At 45.1% G+C, this 16,770-nt stretch overlaps 1 protein-coding gene across 6 annotated transcripts in view; it reads left to right on the forward strand.

Moving 5' to 3' along the window:
- The window catches only part of scrib (scribble planar cell polarity protein), a 74,355-nt gene that overhangs the window by 20,409 nt on the left and 37,176 nt on the right, over nt 1-16,770 (forward strand). For all 6 annotated transcript variants that reach the window (XM_071525817.1, XM_071525818.1, XM_071525819.1 and 3 more), the window contains exons 2-8: nt 10,247-10,364; nt 11,983-12,061; nt 12,676-12,765; nt 13,662-13,718; nt 14,166-14,229; nt 15,516-15,590; nt 15,889-16,033. In XM_071525817.1, the coding sequence (XP_071381918.1) occupies nt 10,247-10,364; nt 11,983-12,061; nt 12,676-12,765; nt 13,662-13,718; nt 14,166-14,229; nt 15,516-15,590; nt 15,889-16,033 (628 nt within the window). The remainder of the gene's footprint in view (nt 1-10,246; nt 10,365-11,982; nt 12,062-12,675; nt 12,766-13,661; nt 13,719-14,165; nt 14,230-15,515; nt 15,591-15,888; nt 16,034-16,770) is intronic.

Genomic DNA, 16,770 nt, shown 5'->3' on the forward strand with positions numbered 1-16,770 from the left:
TTAGCCTGCAAATTTGCATTAATACAGACAGGATACATTAAAAATCATAGCATTGGCTATGAATAGAAAAGAAAAACTTAGCAGCATCCGCAAAAAGCACAGTGGGAAAAGCCTCTGTTGCCGTTCTTTGGCAAGCATAGCTAACAATGTTGACTTTAGAAAAGCGTTTGTCATGTAGTAGGTTAGTAGAACCAGGGTATTGGACTGTACTTAAAGTAGGCAATTTGAGGCATTTCCTCTGTGTATGGTGGGCTACACTGTCATTGTTTCAGTCTGTTTGCCATTCCTGAGTAGAGGGTCCCCCTTTTCCTGAGGAGCCTGTGTTTTCCTCAACGACAGCCCTTATAAGCATCCGCTCCTTTTACCCGGATAAGGATCCTGCAAGGCAGCGAGTGTAAGAGTACACACACAAAAACACAGTCACACACACACAGACGCACACAAACACACACACATATATATATATATATATATTGTTTGTCTTAGATGCACAGCCCTGGGTGGGCAAACCCCTCAGCTTGGACCATCCCTTCATTCCTCACTCTGTCTTTTCTGACTCATCTTCACCAAAGAAAGCAAGGCAGTGCAGACATCACAGTGAAGCATGAGATCTCCAGAGGGCAGACGGAGCAGAGAGAGTGTGCTATTTATGCATGCATTTTTATAGCCATTAGTTGGCTTTAGGCGCTACATGTGTGCCTGTGTTTGCCTTTCCTTACAGTCTGGCTGTGACTGTATATTGAATCATAGTCCACGCTCTGATGTGAATGCGGCAGTGTGAATGTAATGTGATCCTGGAGGTAGACGGGAGGGCACAGCAGGACAAAGGGGGGGCTCTGGTTGAGGGCTGGCAGCAGCATAGGGCAGGACACTACCCTGCAAAGCCTACTGTTTTATTAAAGACTGCACAGGCATCAGAACATGCACAAACACACACACACACACACACACACACACGCATAGGGAAAAAACAGTCTGTTCTATTCTCATATTGAGCACGGGGCCTTGCTAGTTGATGAGGCCAGCTAGGGAAGAGATGCTGCTGCTGCTATATAGCTGAGGGCTATGAGTTTGTTACTAGATAGCATCTGATTGTGGAAACACAATAGACTCATCTGCGATATGCAGATGGTACGGCATGTTCTGTAAATGGACAGTGCAGCACTCTCTCTCTGTTCTCCTCTCCCTTTCTCTCTTGCTCTTTCTCTCTGAGCTCGAACAATAAGATTCGCTATGTAAACAACACAAATGGGCCAACGTAGAGCCGAGCCAAAAACAATTACCAGCGCTCCTGTCTCTTTGCCCCTAGCGAGCTGTTGTGTGTTTGTACTGGTGTGGGAGAACTGCGTTAAGTAGGAAATGGTGCTGGGAGGAGGAGTGGACAGTGAGTCGAGAGAAAGGTATGAAGAGTGCAGAGTCAGCGTGGCAGACAGCAGGCCGATGGGGGAGTGTGCTTTTATGTAGCAACCCCTTGCTACTCAGCTGGTCTTTCCTTGAGAGTTAGCATCCTTTTTAGAGCTTGAGTGTGTTGTTTTTTTTATGCTTGCAGCGCAGCATGGTGAGTGGTAGTCAACTGGAGGATCAGGGTTCAAGCCTCCTGTGTCTGCAAGCATCTGACCTGCGGAAGTGTCCTTGAGCAAGACACTGAATCACTACCATCTTCATGGGTACTGGTCTGTAGCTGACGATGCACTTCATGTGGAGGGAGGAAAGCAAAAAGAGAATTTCCCTATGGAGATCAAAAGAATCACACTATTATTACTGGTGTTGTTATTATTCTAGATGGGTTTTCCAAGATATCGATTATATGTAAATTTATGTTTTCGATTTATTTCAGGAGCTGTGATGCACTGAGCTGGCATTCAAACTTGGCATCTCTTATCTGTGTAGTTTAGACAAAACAGTTTTAATGCTGTCAAGCACTGAAAGGGAACTGCAACAACCATAATTCATTGCACCAATGACACAACACGTGGTATTAGTTCAGTGAGTGCTCCTTTGAGTTGCGCCAACACAAACTGAATGGAGAGACAAAGGTTGAAACTTAGCCCAATGGTGGACTTGATGTTATATGTTGAGGACGTAACCTATTTGTAATCAGCTGTATTTGCTTCACAAAACTAGCATTAATCAAATGGGAGTTTAATAGTCAGTAATGTTGCAATAGTAAGTTGGGCAATGCTAGCCTTACTAGCTTATAGTTAATAGATTAAGAGATTTAAGTTCCTGAACGAAGATAAGATACTGAGCTTGTGAAATGTAAGGTAGTCAGCCAGTCGGACAGTTGGACAGCTAACACTAGACGAGCTCAGTGCTGCAGTAGAGGTGAAATTCCCTAGAATATCAGGCACGTTGATATGTGGGATCAGCTCTTGCCAGGGCAACTCTACAGCACCAATGACCTTGTTGTGTGTATTTGCTCTGTTCATATACCCACCAGAGCAGTGCCTGAGTTTACTCCCTATCCATTGCAGTAGAAAGTCCTTTACCTAGACCCATTGGGAATAGAATAGAGATAGTTTGAGAGAATGAGGTGTCCTAAATGGGCATTTAGGACACCTAGGGCACTTTCAACTGGACTGGGTCCAAGCCCCCATGGACAGTAGGCATCTGCCCTGCTGAAGTGTCCGTGAGCAAGACATTGAATCCCTGTAGCTGACTTTGCACCCTGACTCTAAAGTCAAAAGGGAATTTCTACCCCAGGGATCAATAGAGTATCACAAAACATATGAATACAAAGCTTTATTACGTGTGTACAGTACATGCAGACACTTCTGGCTACTGTTTACAATTGCTCTTGTCAACAAGGAAATCCTTCCTCATTATGCAAATTTGTTATTTACTGTAACTAGGGCAGAATTGTTACCTAAATGTGTCAAGGAACTATGCTTTTTATTACTTGGTTATCTACAGCTTTTATTTTTTGCTGTCAGAGCAGAGCTTGCCGCCTGCTGTAGGTCCAAAGTGCTTCTGTTGTACTGTAGACCCAGATACTGTATGTCTGGCCTGACTTATGGCTGTGTTTGCTCTCGGTGCAGATCAAAGTGACGGCCGGGACAGGTGGAAGTAGATGGGAGTCAGTCAGGCTGTCAGTCAAACAGGCTTCACCACGCCCTGCTCACTGTGTGGCCTGTTCAGCCTAGGGGGTTGGAGCCGGATAAGGGTAGTCATGGATGAAAGTGCCACTTAAGTGAAATACACACACACACACACACATATGCACAAAGTGTTGTTATGAGGGCACACAAAAACACATGGCAGACGTACACACACACATGCAGTTTATGTGCCCTGTAGTTTGTGTGTGAACATGCATCTGTGAAGTTAATAGAATTTGCTGTGCTATCCTAAATGAAACACACATGACACACTATAAGTGAAATTCAGCAGTGTGTTGCTGGTTTGCCTGTGGATTTGGTTGTTCTTTTCTCTCTCTCATGCTCACAAACATACACACACACACACACACAAACCCCTGAGCTGCAAGCCACACAGGGAGAGTGAGTGGGAGAGGTTGGGTGAGGGCAGAGGAAGTGGAATGGCATTCATGTAGGTTTATAGTAGTGGGTGGGTGGTTGGATGCGTGTGGGTTTTGTAGTTAGGCCAGGCAGACTGTTCCACTCCACACTCAAAACGGTTCACAGTGGTCTGAATCATTTGCTGTATATATTTGGCTTTGATGAAGTTATAAATGACATAATTCATTTGTCGGAGAGAGTCTGTTGTCCCTTGAGCTGTGTGAGATAATTTGTTGGTCAGTGAGACCGGGCTGAAAAGCCCCATTAGCGGAGCAAAGTGTCCAGAGGACTGTGGGAATCCATTGTCTACCCTCCCTTCTTCATTAATAATCCCCCATCAATCCCTTTCTCTCTGCTCTCTCCTCTTTTTACCACGCACACACTCTTTTTTCTTCTCTGTGCTATTCTCCCCACTTTTCTATCCTTCTTAGTCATTCCTGCCTTTTGTTCTCCCGTGCCTCTTGCCTCTTTCAAGTCTTCATCCCACCATTTCCAGCCCTCTCTCCCCTCTCTCTTCTCTGCGGTGCCCTTTCGGACAATGGAGGAATCCCCTGGCTGGGCCGGAGGGAGGGGGAAAGCGAGCGCGGGCCTCTGACTGACAGCCCTGTATGGGGCCGGCTGCTTGGCCTTTGTCCTTCTGCCAAGGAAAATGGAGGGAATCCAGAGAGGTGGAGTAGTGGAGAGAGAGTGAGGGAAGGAGGAGGGGAGGAAGACGGGTAGGGGAGTCATTCATGTGCAGAACTTTTGGACTTTGGGTTTCAAACGCTGTGGGGCAGGGGGGAAGGGATGCTTTAGCCAAGCAGCAGAGCAACTTCAGCCCATGTTGCTCCATTACTGTTGGCCTCGAAATGACTGATGATGTGTTCCTGCTGGTGCCTGTGCTTTTAACTTCACATAGCTTTGCGCTGAAGACATTAAAATGAGGGAGGGGAAGAGGACTGTTTCTTTATAGTGGTGACCTGTGGAGCATCTCTGTTATAGAGGTTTCTTGTGCATTTGGTGCCTTCAGTCCACAGCTGACTCAATACACTGCTGTACTGAGTTTATACCACAACACTGACTGCAGATATCTATAGAAATGAGTGTGCAGTAATGAGGTTTGCTATTCAAGTGACCGGCCAAGTTACTCAGTCAACCAAATCCTCTCAGCTTTTTCTTTCCCGGACACTGAAAGAGGCCAGGCCATCACAAAAGCATGTGCTCTCCCCTCCCCTCCCTTTCGCTCTGTTTGAGCCCCTCACCCCAGTTGTGTGTGTGTAGTTTGTGTGCATTGTGAGGGCGCTGATATTGGGAAGAGCCGGGGCATAAGGAGCATGCTAGTGGGTAGTTTTGGCACGAGATTAGGGGCCGGGAATGTGTGAATAGGGATTGCTCTTCTAGAGGAAAGGACAGAGGAAAAGACAGAAAAATGAGGGAAATCGAGGAACTAGAGGAGAGGTTTAATATTATATAATTCGACTTCCTCTTTGTGGCAAACTTGGAGAAGAGTGTACAGTGGATCCATTGATCAAATGCCTGTGTAGCAAGCTGAGACTTGACCCCCTGTTCAAGAGATTGGTGCAGCCTTCTCAGCTTTTGTTCCACTTGCTTGATGACATTGTTTCTGCACTCATTATGCCAACTACTCCTCTGCTATCAAAAATAACATTGTTAAGGCTTTTTATGGACTTGCCTCTTTACTTTTGTTTTTCAGACAAAGGATCTGACTTTAGGTTAATGATTTAGGACAAACATGGAGTTGACTGTCTGGGGTTTCTCCACGGTCTCCTGCGCACTAGAGTTGCATGTTGAGTGTGTGCAAGTTTGGATATAGTTTGTGTGTGTGTGGGGGGGGGGGGGGTATGTTCTGTCTGTAGTCTAATGGCATGATTGGAGGGAAGCCGTAAGCTAAATGGAGTCACTTGACTGGAACACAGAAGCCTCTGTGTACATCAGGCTTCAGCTCACTGCACCTACAGTAAAACGTTACTCATACAGAGAACACACAACACACTCACATATGTGAGCACACACACATACTCACTGCATTACCTTTGCCTCTGGGATAGCTGTAGTCACATTCTAATTGGTTTCCCCGGAGTGACAAGAGGTCCACAAACACAAACATCCCTCTCTCTGAATTTACAGTTTCTTCCAGCACACATAAACACACTCATAAACACATGCTTAAGCAAACATGAACCCCTGCTCATACACATAAACACACAAATATGCACATTAACATACCACCACCCCCCAACACACACACACACACACACACACACACATACACACACACACACACACACACACACACACACACACACACACACACACACACACACACACACACACACACACACACACACGATGAGTCCTACTACAGTAGCTAAAGTGTTCTAGGCCACCCTAACCAAAGTGAAACTAATCCTTGGTAAACAGTGGTGTGTGTGTATACACACATGTATGCGTGTGCTGACTTACACCTACAGTACAGGATCTCCTGTCCTGTGACTTATGTTCATCCTGAAAACGCACACGCAGCACACACACATGCACACAAACGCACAGCCTAAGGCACATTAACACACACTCCGTTACAGAGTGGAGTGTAAGCCAAGTAGGACGATGCAGATAAGACAGCGTAGCGTTCAGTCACTGTAGCACAGCGTATCTCTCTCTTTCTCTGTTGCCCTCTTTATCACACACAAACACACACACACACACACACACACACACACACACACACACACACACACACACACACACACACACACACACCCCTCTGTCACAGGCTGCTCATGGGTGACCAGGTTTCACCCACTGTATCTTGATGGCTGACATCTGAAATACTTCTGTGCACCACAGACCCCATTTCTCACTAGCTTGAGTAGGCCACATCATGGATGTTATGCAGACCCAGTCCAGGCCCATGTGAAATCTTGTTATAGTAACAGAATCTGTGCAGCTGCTTCAGTACTCGCTGCTCATAGTTGTCTTAACCATCAGTAAGGTAGAGTAGCTTCTCTTTTTTCCTTGTACTAAAGTAAAGTACCTTTTTTTTTTAACCAATCACATACATATTCATTTAATAGCAGCCACAGTTGTTTTTAGAAGGCAACAAACTGATCAAACACATGCTGGATACTTGCCAAAATGGCTAGTGCATTTGACTGACTCGCTGACCACAGCTAGCACTTTGCTGGTGGCTAGTGTTGATTTCAGGTCTTGATTCTTGACTGCTTGATTTACCTATTGTTGACAGCAAATGTTTTGAAAAGCAGGCCAAGGCAAATCTGACTTTTTAATTGGCTCAAAGACTTTTGAATTGACTCATCCACCTTCTCTAGGCAAGGGCGACGCTGGAATATAGTGTCCTAGTGTCCTAGTTTGCGAGTGGGCTCTGGTGATTTGTAGGCTGTATAATATAAGTGCTCTGAGACCCTACACTGCCCTCTACTGACACTATATTCGTTTTCCCGCCTTCCCCCTCACTCCTTTCCATTCCACTGTACTTTATCCTCCCCTCCTTTACCTTCACTCCCTTCCCTAACCAAACAACTCTTGCAAAGGCCCTGTTAAAACATCCCACTCGCAAAGTTGTAAAAGAAATGTAGCACGCTGGTTCTCACCACCATGTCGGCTCACCCCACAAATGGCTGCACACACACAAGCACGTTGCTGTTAGGCTGTTATTGGTACGTAAAGGCTCTCTGAGTGACAGAGCAGACTGCTGTGGGTCGGTAACAGAATGAAGAGGGGGTGGCAGTACACTAAATCCCACTGCTCCCACTTGTTATTCCAATCGACCCATTGACCCGTGCTGCTTAGCTGTAGCACTGTTGTTTCACTGTTGTTTAATTTGAAACGCCGTCTGTTAGAGGGAATCGGCGGGGACTTCAGATTCAGTTTTGATTGCTGGAATCGCAATTCACAATTCTCAATGCATTGAAATTTTTTGGTTCAGTTTGATGGACTGTGATTCCAGTATTTTTCCACAGTTTTTACTGTTTGACACCTCAAAGAAGATATTTATTACATCCTTGAGAGTTAGTGCCATTATTTCTTGAAAACAATGTTAATAGTAAAAAATATTATTTTGTGAATTCTAAAAATAACCTCCTTAAAGTGTCAATATTTGATTGAAAGAGTTGTCTTCCATCTGAAAGTGTTTCAGAAGGATACATTTAAGAGGAATTTAGGATTAAATTGTTAAGACTTTTGATACAAATCTCTTCAACCAACCTGGTGTTTATAGGGCTTTATAGGGCTAGAGTAGAGCTGGTTTGAGACCTGGATACTGTGATGTTGGATTAGGCCTGTGTCAAGGTTGGTTCATAGAGAAACACCAGAGAGCATGTCTGTGAGCAGGCAAGTCTGGAGTGAATGGCCGTCTTTGTGAGTGTTCATAATCGGTCGTTCACAGGCCTGATTGCATTACAGTCCAGCCTCCCTCCCATCACTGACCAGCCTCTGGACAGTCTCAAGAGAGGAGAGGAACGCAGCGACACGAAAGCTTTTATTGGATGATTGGTTTGGCCTGGATGGAAGAATCCCCTGAACACATTGGCTTCATATACTTTGGTATAAGAATGGTCGAAACCAGCCTCCCTGTGGAAATTAATTTTGAGTCTAGGCTGTACTGCAGTTGTGCTTTGTCAGCAGGTGACCAAGAACTTGAAGACTGCCCCACCAGCATATGTAGACGATTAAAATGGGGTTTTGAAGTGTGTATCTGTATCTGCAGCATACTTGTGCCTTTGTGTGTGTGTGTGTGTGTGTGTGTGTGTCCAAGCATCCTCGCCCCAGGAGGCTCCCCCTGTACTGGTGTCACCTGTTCTGCCAGTGAGGCTGCCTCTCCTGCTGGGGGCCGTTTCCCATCTGGGCCTGGCCCGGTCACATGGTCCCCCTCAGCTCCTATTTCCTGTTCCTGCCATCTGATACCTGTCACCTGCTAGCCAGTGAGCCAGTGCACTCTTTGTCTCTCTCCATCTCTTCTCTCCTCCCATCCTTCTCTGTGTTTCTCTCCTTCCTTCTCCCTCTGTTTCACTCTCCATCAGAGTGGGAAACTAACACCAGTCACCAGCCAAATGCAGGTTCTACACCCATCCACTCTGTCAGGAAACCCTGCCGTTGTCAAGTTGGCTAGTAAAATACTGGAAGTGGCTGATGAATTTTGGGAATGAACCAACCAGTGTAGTCAGTGGACCAAAAAAAAAATTTCAAACCCTTCTCTTTCGCCCACTGCCAGCTGCTAGACCTACACTTGGTGCACCCCACTCCCCATCCAAACACAATACACAAAACTAGTTAAGAACAGGAAATATCTGTCACTAAGAAACAGAGCGGAGCTGAGCTGCAGCATTCTTCTTCTCTGGCAGCATAATTGTAGAGCTGTCTCCTAGCTTGTCGTTTTGAGTGTGAAGATGTGTGTGTGTGTGTGTGTACACGCTTTCCACTGCTGTCAGGCGGGAGGACATTACAGTATACACAGAAGACGGTCTTGTTTTATCTGCTTTGCTAAGTGTTTATACAGCTCCCTGGAGACCGGAGTGTAACAGTGGTACATTTTTGAAACCATGTTCTCGATAAGGAAGAAGTCGCCTGGAAATTTTCTGGATTTTCCAGTTAATTATATCAGTCTCCGGGGTTATTGACACACAAGGGTTGTCTTCAACACAGGGCCTTCCAGACAGCCTGGGGTTTAAGTTGAATTAAGGTTCAGGCTCCAAGCTCTCAGACTTGTGTGCGCCCTACGCTCAGAAAGCATCGCTGAATAATGAATTCCAACAGATTCCTGTCCCAGAAACCCCAGGTCGGCAAGTTCCTCTAGAGTCTGCCATCCTTAGTTTCTGAGAAGCTGACTGGCAGTTGACAGGACAGTGGGTCCTCTGTGGGCCATACAACCAGGGTCTGATTGAGGAGTTAATAACTGCATAGTTTTGGACTGCTACTCTTGTTGTTCCCCGTTCCCCGCCAGCCTGTCTTGTCTGTCCATCTGAGCAGCAGAGGATACACACACACAAACACAACCACACACACACACGGTGCGGCTGGGGGAGGAATGTTTCTGAACGCAATCCCGTCCAACAACCAGGCTCTTGTGAAAGCACTTGGCATGGCCACAGCCGCAGCACTCTGCTTTCCTCTCCTCTCCTATCGAAAGCCACTTTGTTTGGCTGGTGTTGCCATGGTGAGGAGGAGTTTTTGGGAATATGGAGGTGGAATGTTTTCAAAACTGTTTCTGGAGACGAGCCCCTAGCGAATATACAGGGCGTTTTGTGTGTGTAGTTTGTAGTTGCGGTTAAGGCACTTTAACGTCCTATGGCAGGAATGTCCTTCTCAATTTTTAGAAAACTGATACACTTGGAGAGATTTAGACTAATCTTAGAGAAAGTGTATGTGTCTAAGCCTGTGGTCACACTTGCCACTTTAACGATTCTTAAGATTGGATTTTATGAGATCACATTGCTGTATGTCCATATTTGGCCTGAAAATGCCTGTTAAGCTTCTCCTGTGGCTTTATTGAATTCCAGTTACAGTGCCAGCCTGACCACTTCCATATCTGATTTTGAAGATCTGATAGCAATACAGGCAAAATCCGATTTTTGTGCGTCCAGACCTGCCACTTAACACTTCCTGGCATGATGGGATGATAGAAATCTCATTGAAATAACATGTGAAAGCGAAACCTAAGAAAGCATTTTTATGTTCTGCCCTGATTAACACGGTGTTGTCTGTCTCCATAGCCTTTCTTCAGACTACTGAACCTCCGGAAGCTTGGCCTGAGCGACAATGAGATCCAGAGACTCCCTCCTGAGGTGGCCAACTTCATGCAGCTGGTGGAACTGGACATCTCCAGAAATGGTAAACACACACATACAAAACAAAACACACACATGCAAAAACACAGGTGGTGTGTGGTCCACTGCGCAGTTTGTGTCAATTGATATACTATCCCATCATCAGTGCAAGACAGCTGGCATACCCAGCCATTAACACATACTTATTTTAATTACATGTTGTAAAATGACATTCTCTTTTGTCTATCTTGCCTCTAAAACACATTTTGGAGACAGGAGCATAGCCAAATCAGTTGGAGAATAACCACACTAGCAGCAGTCAGCAGACAAAAATTAGGTTGTATTCCTTGCCAAGGCATCCAGTCTACGCCAAGTAACAAAAAACACCCATCCATGAATCTTCATGCCATTGAAATATGCCCTTATAAACAAGCACAGAAAACCCCCATAAACCAGCCAGAAGTCAATGCCTGATTCTGTCCTCAATCATACATATCACACAGATTTCAAATGACACTCGCTGTATTGCTTTCTGCAACTCAGCAGCTGTAACACATACACAAATAGTTCGCCCTCTCAATGTCCTTGTGTGGCGCGCATAGATATCATATATACTGGTACCCAGTGACAGGAAAGGCCTATATGGTAGATAGGAGACATCTGTCCTACTACAGACTGCATCAAGTGCTGTGAGAACAGTCTGCACTGGCCTATAAGGGCCTTCCCATCTGTCTGCCTGTCTGCTTGCTCCTGCTGCAGGACAGCACTGAGCCAGATAAGCACAGGCCTCTTGGCTCAGTAGGGATTTCTTAACCTGCACATGCAGGGTTCAGCGCTAAGCGTTTTTTCCACTTTCCTGGTCGTGCCAGTATTTCAGAGTTCTGCTTCCCCCCAATATATTTTCCCTAGGCCAGGCAGGTAAAAATGAAAATAAACGCATTTTCATACATTTTAAGTAATTTAGTACCTGCCGCCATGTCCACTCCACACAACTCTATGACTAATTTTGAGGGGGAGTCCAACCTGATTGGTCAGAAAAAGCACAACAGAGAGGAAAGTGGACCAGTGGCAGAGCAGAGAGGCTGTTTATCTATCTATCTGTCTATGTATGTCTATCACAAATGGGTTTCCTCATTTTTTTTTCTCCATTTTACCCTTGCTTGATTTATGCCTTAGATGAAGATGATGATGATGGTTGTTGTTGTTGTTGTGGTTATTATTAATATTAGTGGGCCTAGTCCTGGAATTAAATTTTGTTTACCATACTTGAGAAAAACAGCCTAATTGACTGCTGAAGCACTTAGATAACAGCTGGATTGTTTTTTAGATGCAGATATGTCCATGTTGCTTTGACATGGGATCCCAGGGACTTAATAGAACAAGAACAATAGCGATAAATATTTGATTACACTGTAAATGTAGCATACTGGAGAAATTGAGCATGTGAAGTTACTACAGTTTCTTTGAGTCTGTCCTTTCCTAGCACAACCTCCTATCTCTCCCTCTTTCTCTTTGACCTTCATTTCTCTCACTTCCCTGCTCCTGGCCATCTGGTTGTGATTACGAGGGAACCTGAAATGATTTGCTCTATAGAATGTGACCCCCCCCCCCCCCTCCATCTCTGTATCCATGGTGCTGACTCGTGTCTCCCCACCCCCCCCACCTCCTCTCTTCTCCTGCAGACATTCCTGAGATCCCCGAGAGCATTAAGTTTTGCAGGGCTTTGGAGATCGCAGACTTCAGCGGAAACCCCCTCTCCAGGTGAGTGGATTGGAACAGCCCATCTCTCCACTCAGTATCAGTCTAAGAAAATGTTGGGCTTGTCCACATGAGGACACTAGAGGAGATAGGGGGGTGGAGAGATGCAGCACTACTTCGCTAAATTTCACAAAGCATGATAAATATCATTTGTGTGCTCTAATTACTCTGCTCTCCTTTTTATAATGTGCAGTGCATTGTGTTGGAAAGACCGTGTGCATGTATATGTGTGTATATACTGAACATGTATATGGTATATTCTGATTTGTAACTGCAGTGCTCGAAAACGCTCCCTAGCTGAGATGAGATTATGTACAGCACATGAACAAATGCCTGGAGGAGAGCAAGCTTTGTGTGACTGTGCTGCTCCCTGACCAGACGTGGCTCTGTATTAAATGGAAGTGTCACGCTAAGCTAACAAGAGCACCACCTTTTCCCTATTTAACGTCCTCCTATAGAATAGCGCTGGAACTGTTCGCAGTAGCGTTGATGCTGAATACTTCTACAGATGGAAATTTCTATCTGCGTCAAGCGATCCCATGCTTTGTGTAACGGACCCCTAAGAGCTTTCCTCCACTCTTTTTCTCATCCTTCTCCCTTCTCTCTTTCTGCCTCAGATTGCCGGATGGTTTCACTCAACTCCGAGCGCTCGCTCACTTGGCGCTCAACGACGTGTCATTGCAGACGTTGCCCAACGACATTGGAAAGTACGTACACAAGCACATCAGCTCATACAGTACTGAAACATAGTAGGGGTTCACAGTTAAGTGTCTAATCGTATCTTGTAATTGTAGTTTCTTCAATTATAATGGTATTTAATGGTATTATTTGGAGATAGTGATGTTTTTTCATTGTTTACATCTCCAGCTCCAATTTTAGCATCTCTCCACTGGACTGTCATTCAATATGATTCAACATGACAGTCAGATACTCATTAAGAGAGCATACGATTTTACTCACTCGAAATAAAAACATTTTAATCAGAAAAAATGAATGCGTCGACTGCAATATCCCTTTAACTGTAGATTAGAAAAATAGCATAACTGCATTTGTGTAGGTTGTATTTGCAACATTTAGACATGGCTGCACACATTGACATCTGGGGTCGACATTGACACGATCTAAAATCGTGATGGCACAGAATTTCATTCATTATAATGATTGTTGTCTAAATTAAAAGAATATACCCCATTGAGTATTTTCGTCATTTAAGTTTAAAAAACAATTGGGAGTGTAATTTTAGTCACACTTGTGCAGCCCTACAACATAGCCCTTAAACCAAAACATCCCAGTTGTCCGTGCTGTCAAACTGAAGGTCTCCCACTCAGTTAGGTCCATGATACATGAGTAGACTGAGCAGGCTTTCGAGGAGTGTAATTCTGTTGCCCAGTGGGGTCTGAGGCAGCCGGGCTCTGGGCTCTGGGCCACTGCTGTGCTCAGACAGATGGAGGAGCCCCTCACCATGCCAAGGCAGCCCAGACAAACAGACCTGCCATCTGACTAACCAACCTGCCTGTCCTCCCCCATCTCTTCCTCCCCCTCCCTCCTCCTCCCCTCTTTTTCTTCACTGTCTTCCTCTTCCCTGCCACTCCTCCGCTTGTAGTCTGGCCAACCTGGTGACGTTGGAGCTCAGGGAGAACCTGCTGAAGTCTCTGCCCACGTAAGTGTCCTCTCCTTCAGGCACACATGAGCCGGGCTCGGCCTCTCGTCGAATTCCCCACTATCTCCATCAAAAAGGATAAGTGCCAGTGACAGTATGAGATGACGACGATCGCTCAAAACATGAAAGAATTCTCACAGTTAGCATACTGGGTGCCGTTGCTATTTGCAGATCAACAGCATGTCTGATCATGAGCAAACAGCCTAAGCCTCTAGCTAGAAACTCCCTGATCTCTGAACACAGCGGTTACGGGAGAGAGAAAGAATCATGACCGCTTGCCAGCACTAGTCGTTAACTTTAGCAGCACAGGGTTTGAAAACATTCCTCCCATATGTTAGTACATGTGAATGACTGGTATGTGTTCATCGTATGCAAAGTTACGCTCACATTGTTCTTTCTGGGCGCATATTTGTGTGATTGACTGTGCTGTTTTGTGTGCATATTCAGGTCACTCTCTTTCCTGGTGAAACTGGAACAGCTGGACCTGGGCAGCAATGAACTGGAAGTTTTGGTAAGCCAAACAACTTTTACCACACAATATAGATAACACTCTCTCCTCCAGTGTTCAGGCCGCACAAAAACACACACACTCTTATTTATGCTCTGCCACAAAAAGACATACTTCACGTTTGTGCTGCACACACACACACACACACACACACACAACCACGTTTCACAAATATCCTTGTCTCATTCCCACCACAAAGCGTAGGATCCAAACCGCATATTTACCCCACAAACACAACAGAGCCCGTCTGTCAGACCTGGGGCCCTGCATGTACTGCACCCTAGAGTGAGTGCTGGTTTTAGCCTGGGAACGCCCACCTGTCTCAATAGGACAGGGTAAACAATGCCTGGTGACCTGACAAGGGCGGAGGCTGAGCAAACAGTTGACATCATGCTGAAACGTTGCCTGCCTGCCTGCCTGTCATATGCCAACGCTCCACCGACATTCTTCTTAATGTCATTTATCACTCAGAATTCAAATTTGAGCTCATTTTCAAAGACTCTGTTGTTCCTAAAGTTTTGCCAGTGTTGCAAACAAATAGATGTTTATTGAATTGATTTTGGAGCGTCCACAAAAGCTTAAGGGACAACAGATTCACACAAAGAGCAGAGCGGCATTTAAAGGTCTTATTCAACTATTAACTGCAGTCAAAATGATGGAAAATCAGATGATTCAATTTAAATTCAAAACTGAAAATGACAATCCTGCAAGAGTCATACTGAAGACTGTGACTCCAAGGTTCAAAAACTAGAAAAGGCCCAGTTCTACCAAGTGCTGACATGAAACGTATTGATGTGAATGACTGATGCTTATAACCATCCATTTCATCTCGACATACAAGCCTGAGTCAGAGAGAGTCTGTGTTTAGGGCGTATGATTTGTGTTTATGTTTTCTGCGGCCTCAGCCTCTCTTAACGAATCCCAAATGGTGCATGTTTAAGTGCAGTGGATGGTGTGTGTTTGCCTCCACTCACTATTGCGTGCATCATTGAAAAACACACAGCCCCCCTAGCTTTGTATCACAAACATGAACAAAAATAACAAACCTGCCCTTTCTCTTTCTCTCTCTCTCGCTCTCTCTCTCTCTCTCTCTCTCTCTCTCTCTCTCTCTCTCTCTCTCTCTCTCTCTCACTCTCTCATACTCTCTCTCTCTCTCTCTCTCTCTCTCTCTCTCTCTCTCTCTCTCTCTCTCTCTCTCTCTCTCTCTCTCTCTCTCTCTCTCTCTCTCTCTCTCTCTCTCTCTCTCGCTCCCTCCTCTTCCTCCCTCTGCTTCATCCCTTCTCTCCCAGCCGGACACCCTGGGTGCCCTCCCCAACCTGAGGGAGCTGTGGCTGGACCGCAACCAGCTGTCCTCATTACCACCAGTGAGTACAGCTTCTTGATCTTCTCCTCATTCTGCCTTGTTTCGAGATAGTGACAGTGATAGTGGAAAATTCCTATGAAACTACATTGTAAACAAGTGGAATTATCGTCCACTGGCAGAATTTCGCACTTGTTTTCAGAAAAAAATACGACTTTAATACTGAGGATGCAACTAAATGAGAATAGCAAGTCACTTGGTAAGGTGGACATTTTTTGCAGTGAGGGTGATATTTGAATAGCATCCATGTGGCTCATCATTAATGCTTGTTGGTGTGTGTGTGTGTGTGTGTGTGTGTGTAGGAACTGGGGAACCTCCGGAGGCTGGTGTGTCTGGATGTGTCAGAGAATCGTCTAGAGGAGCTTCCCTCAGAGCTGAACGGCCTCCTGGCTCTCACTGACCTGCTGCTCACACAGAACCTGCTGGAGATCGTCCCAGACAGCATAGGTGACAAATACAAGCCGGGGGGAGAGAGAAAAGTTGTCTTACACTCAATAGCTAACTTCCCATCCAAGTACTTTGATTCAAAATTATGATGCATCGAATTGCAAAAGCTGGATTGAAACAGCGAATTCAGCAAATTATAACGCAATGTTTCTGTGCTCAGTTGAGGCTGAAATGTTTTTGGGTGATAAAGAAATCATGTGATTAATGGCAATGGACACACATTTGTTAAATATATAATGATAAAGTGATGTTTATCATCATCTGTCCACCATCACCTCCCAGACATGTCATACGTTTTGTCACTCCTGTTTCTGTGTTTTTGGACAGTATGAAATAAGGCCAACATTAGCTAACAACTTGCCCAATACTAATCAATTCTTGAAAAGGTCCTTCCATTTTCGCATCAATGTGTTTTTATTTGAGAGTTGATGAAGACCAGCTGATGAAGACTTACCTAATTCCTATTTCACTTTTTGCAAAATTTCAAATGTTTGCTTAAATTCCCTTTACAGTTGGATGGGAACATAGCTAATCTAAATAGAATTTATTGTCCTATTATATTGAGGCCCGACCACCTGACTAGTGTTTCATTGTGTGAATAAAGTGTGTTTTTTTAGGTACTTTCCAAAGTTTGCCATCTCATTAGGCTGCACTGTTGATTAAGTAGATCCTGAGCAGACCAAGTGTGTATTGGTGGCATTGGATAGTGTTCTGCTAAACTAGAACAGCACTGCCCT

This window comes from Centroberyx affinis, unplaced genomic scaffold (genome assembly GCF_046629955.1).
Source record: "Centroberyx affinis isolate AG114_WGS23_722 - 3 ecotype Tasmania unplaced genomic scaffold, CSIRO-AGI_Caff_v1 ptg001340l_1, whole genome shotgun sequence".
Classification (NCBI taxonomy): Eukaryota; Metazoa; Chordata; class Actinopteri; order Beryciformes; family Berycidae; genus Centroberyx; species Centroberyx affinis.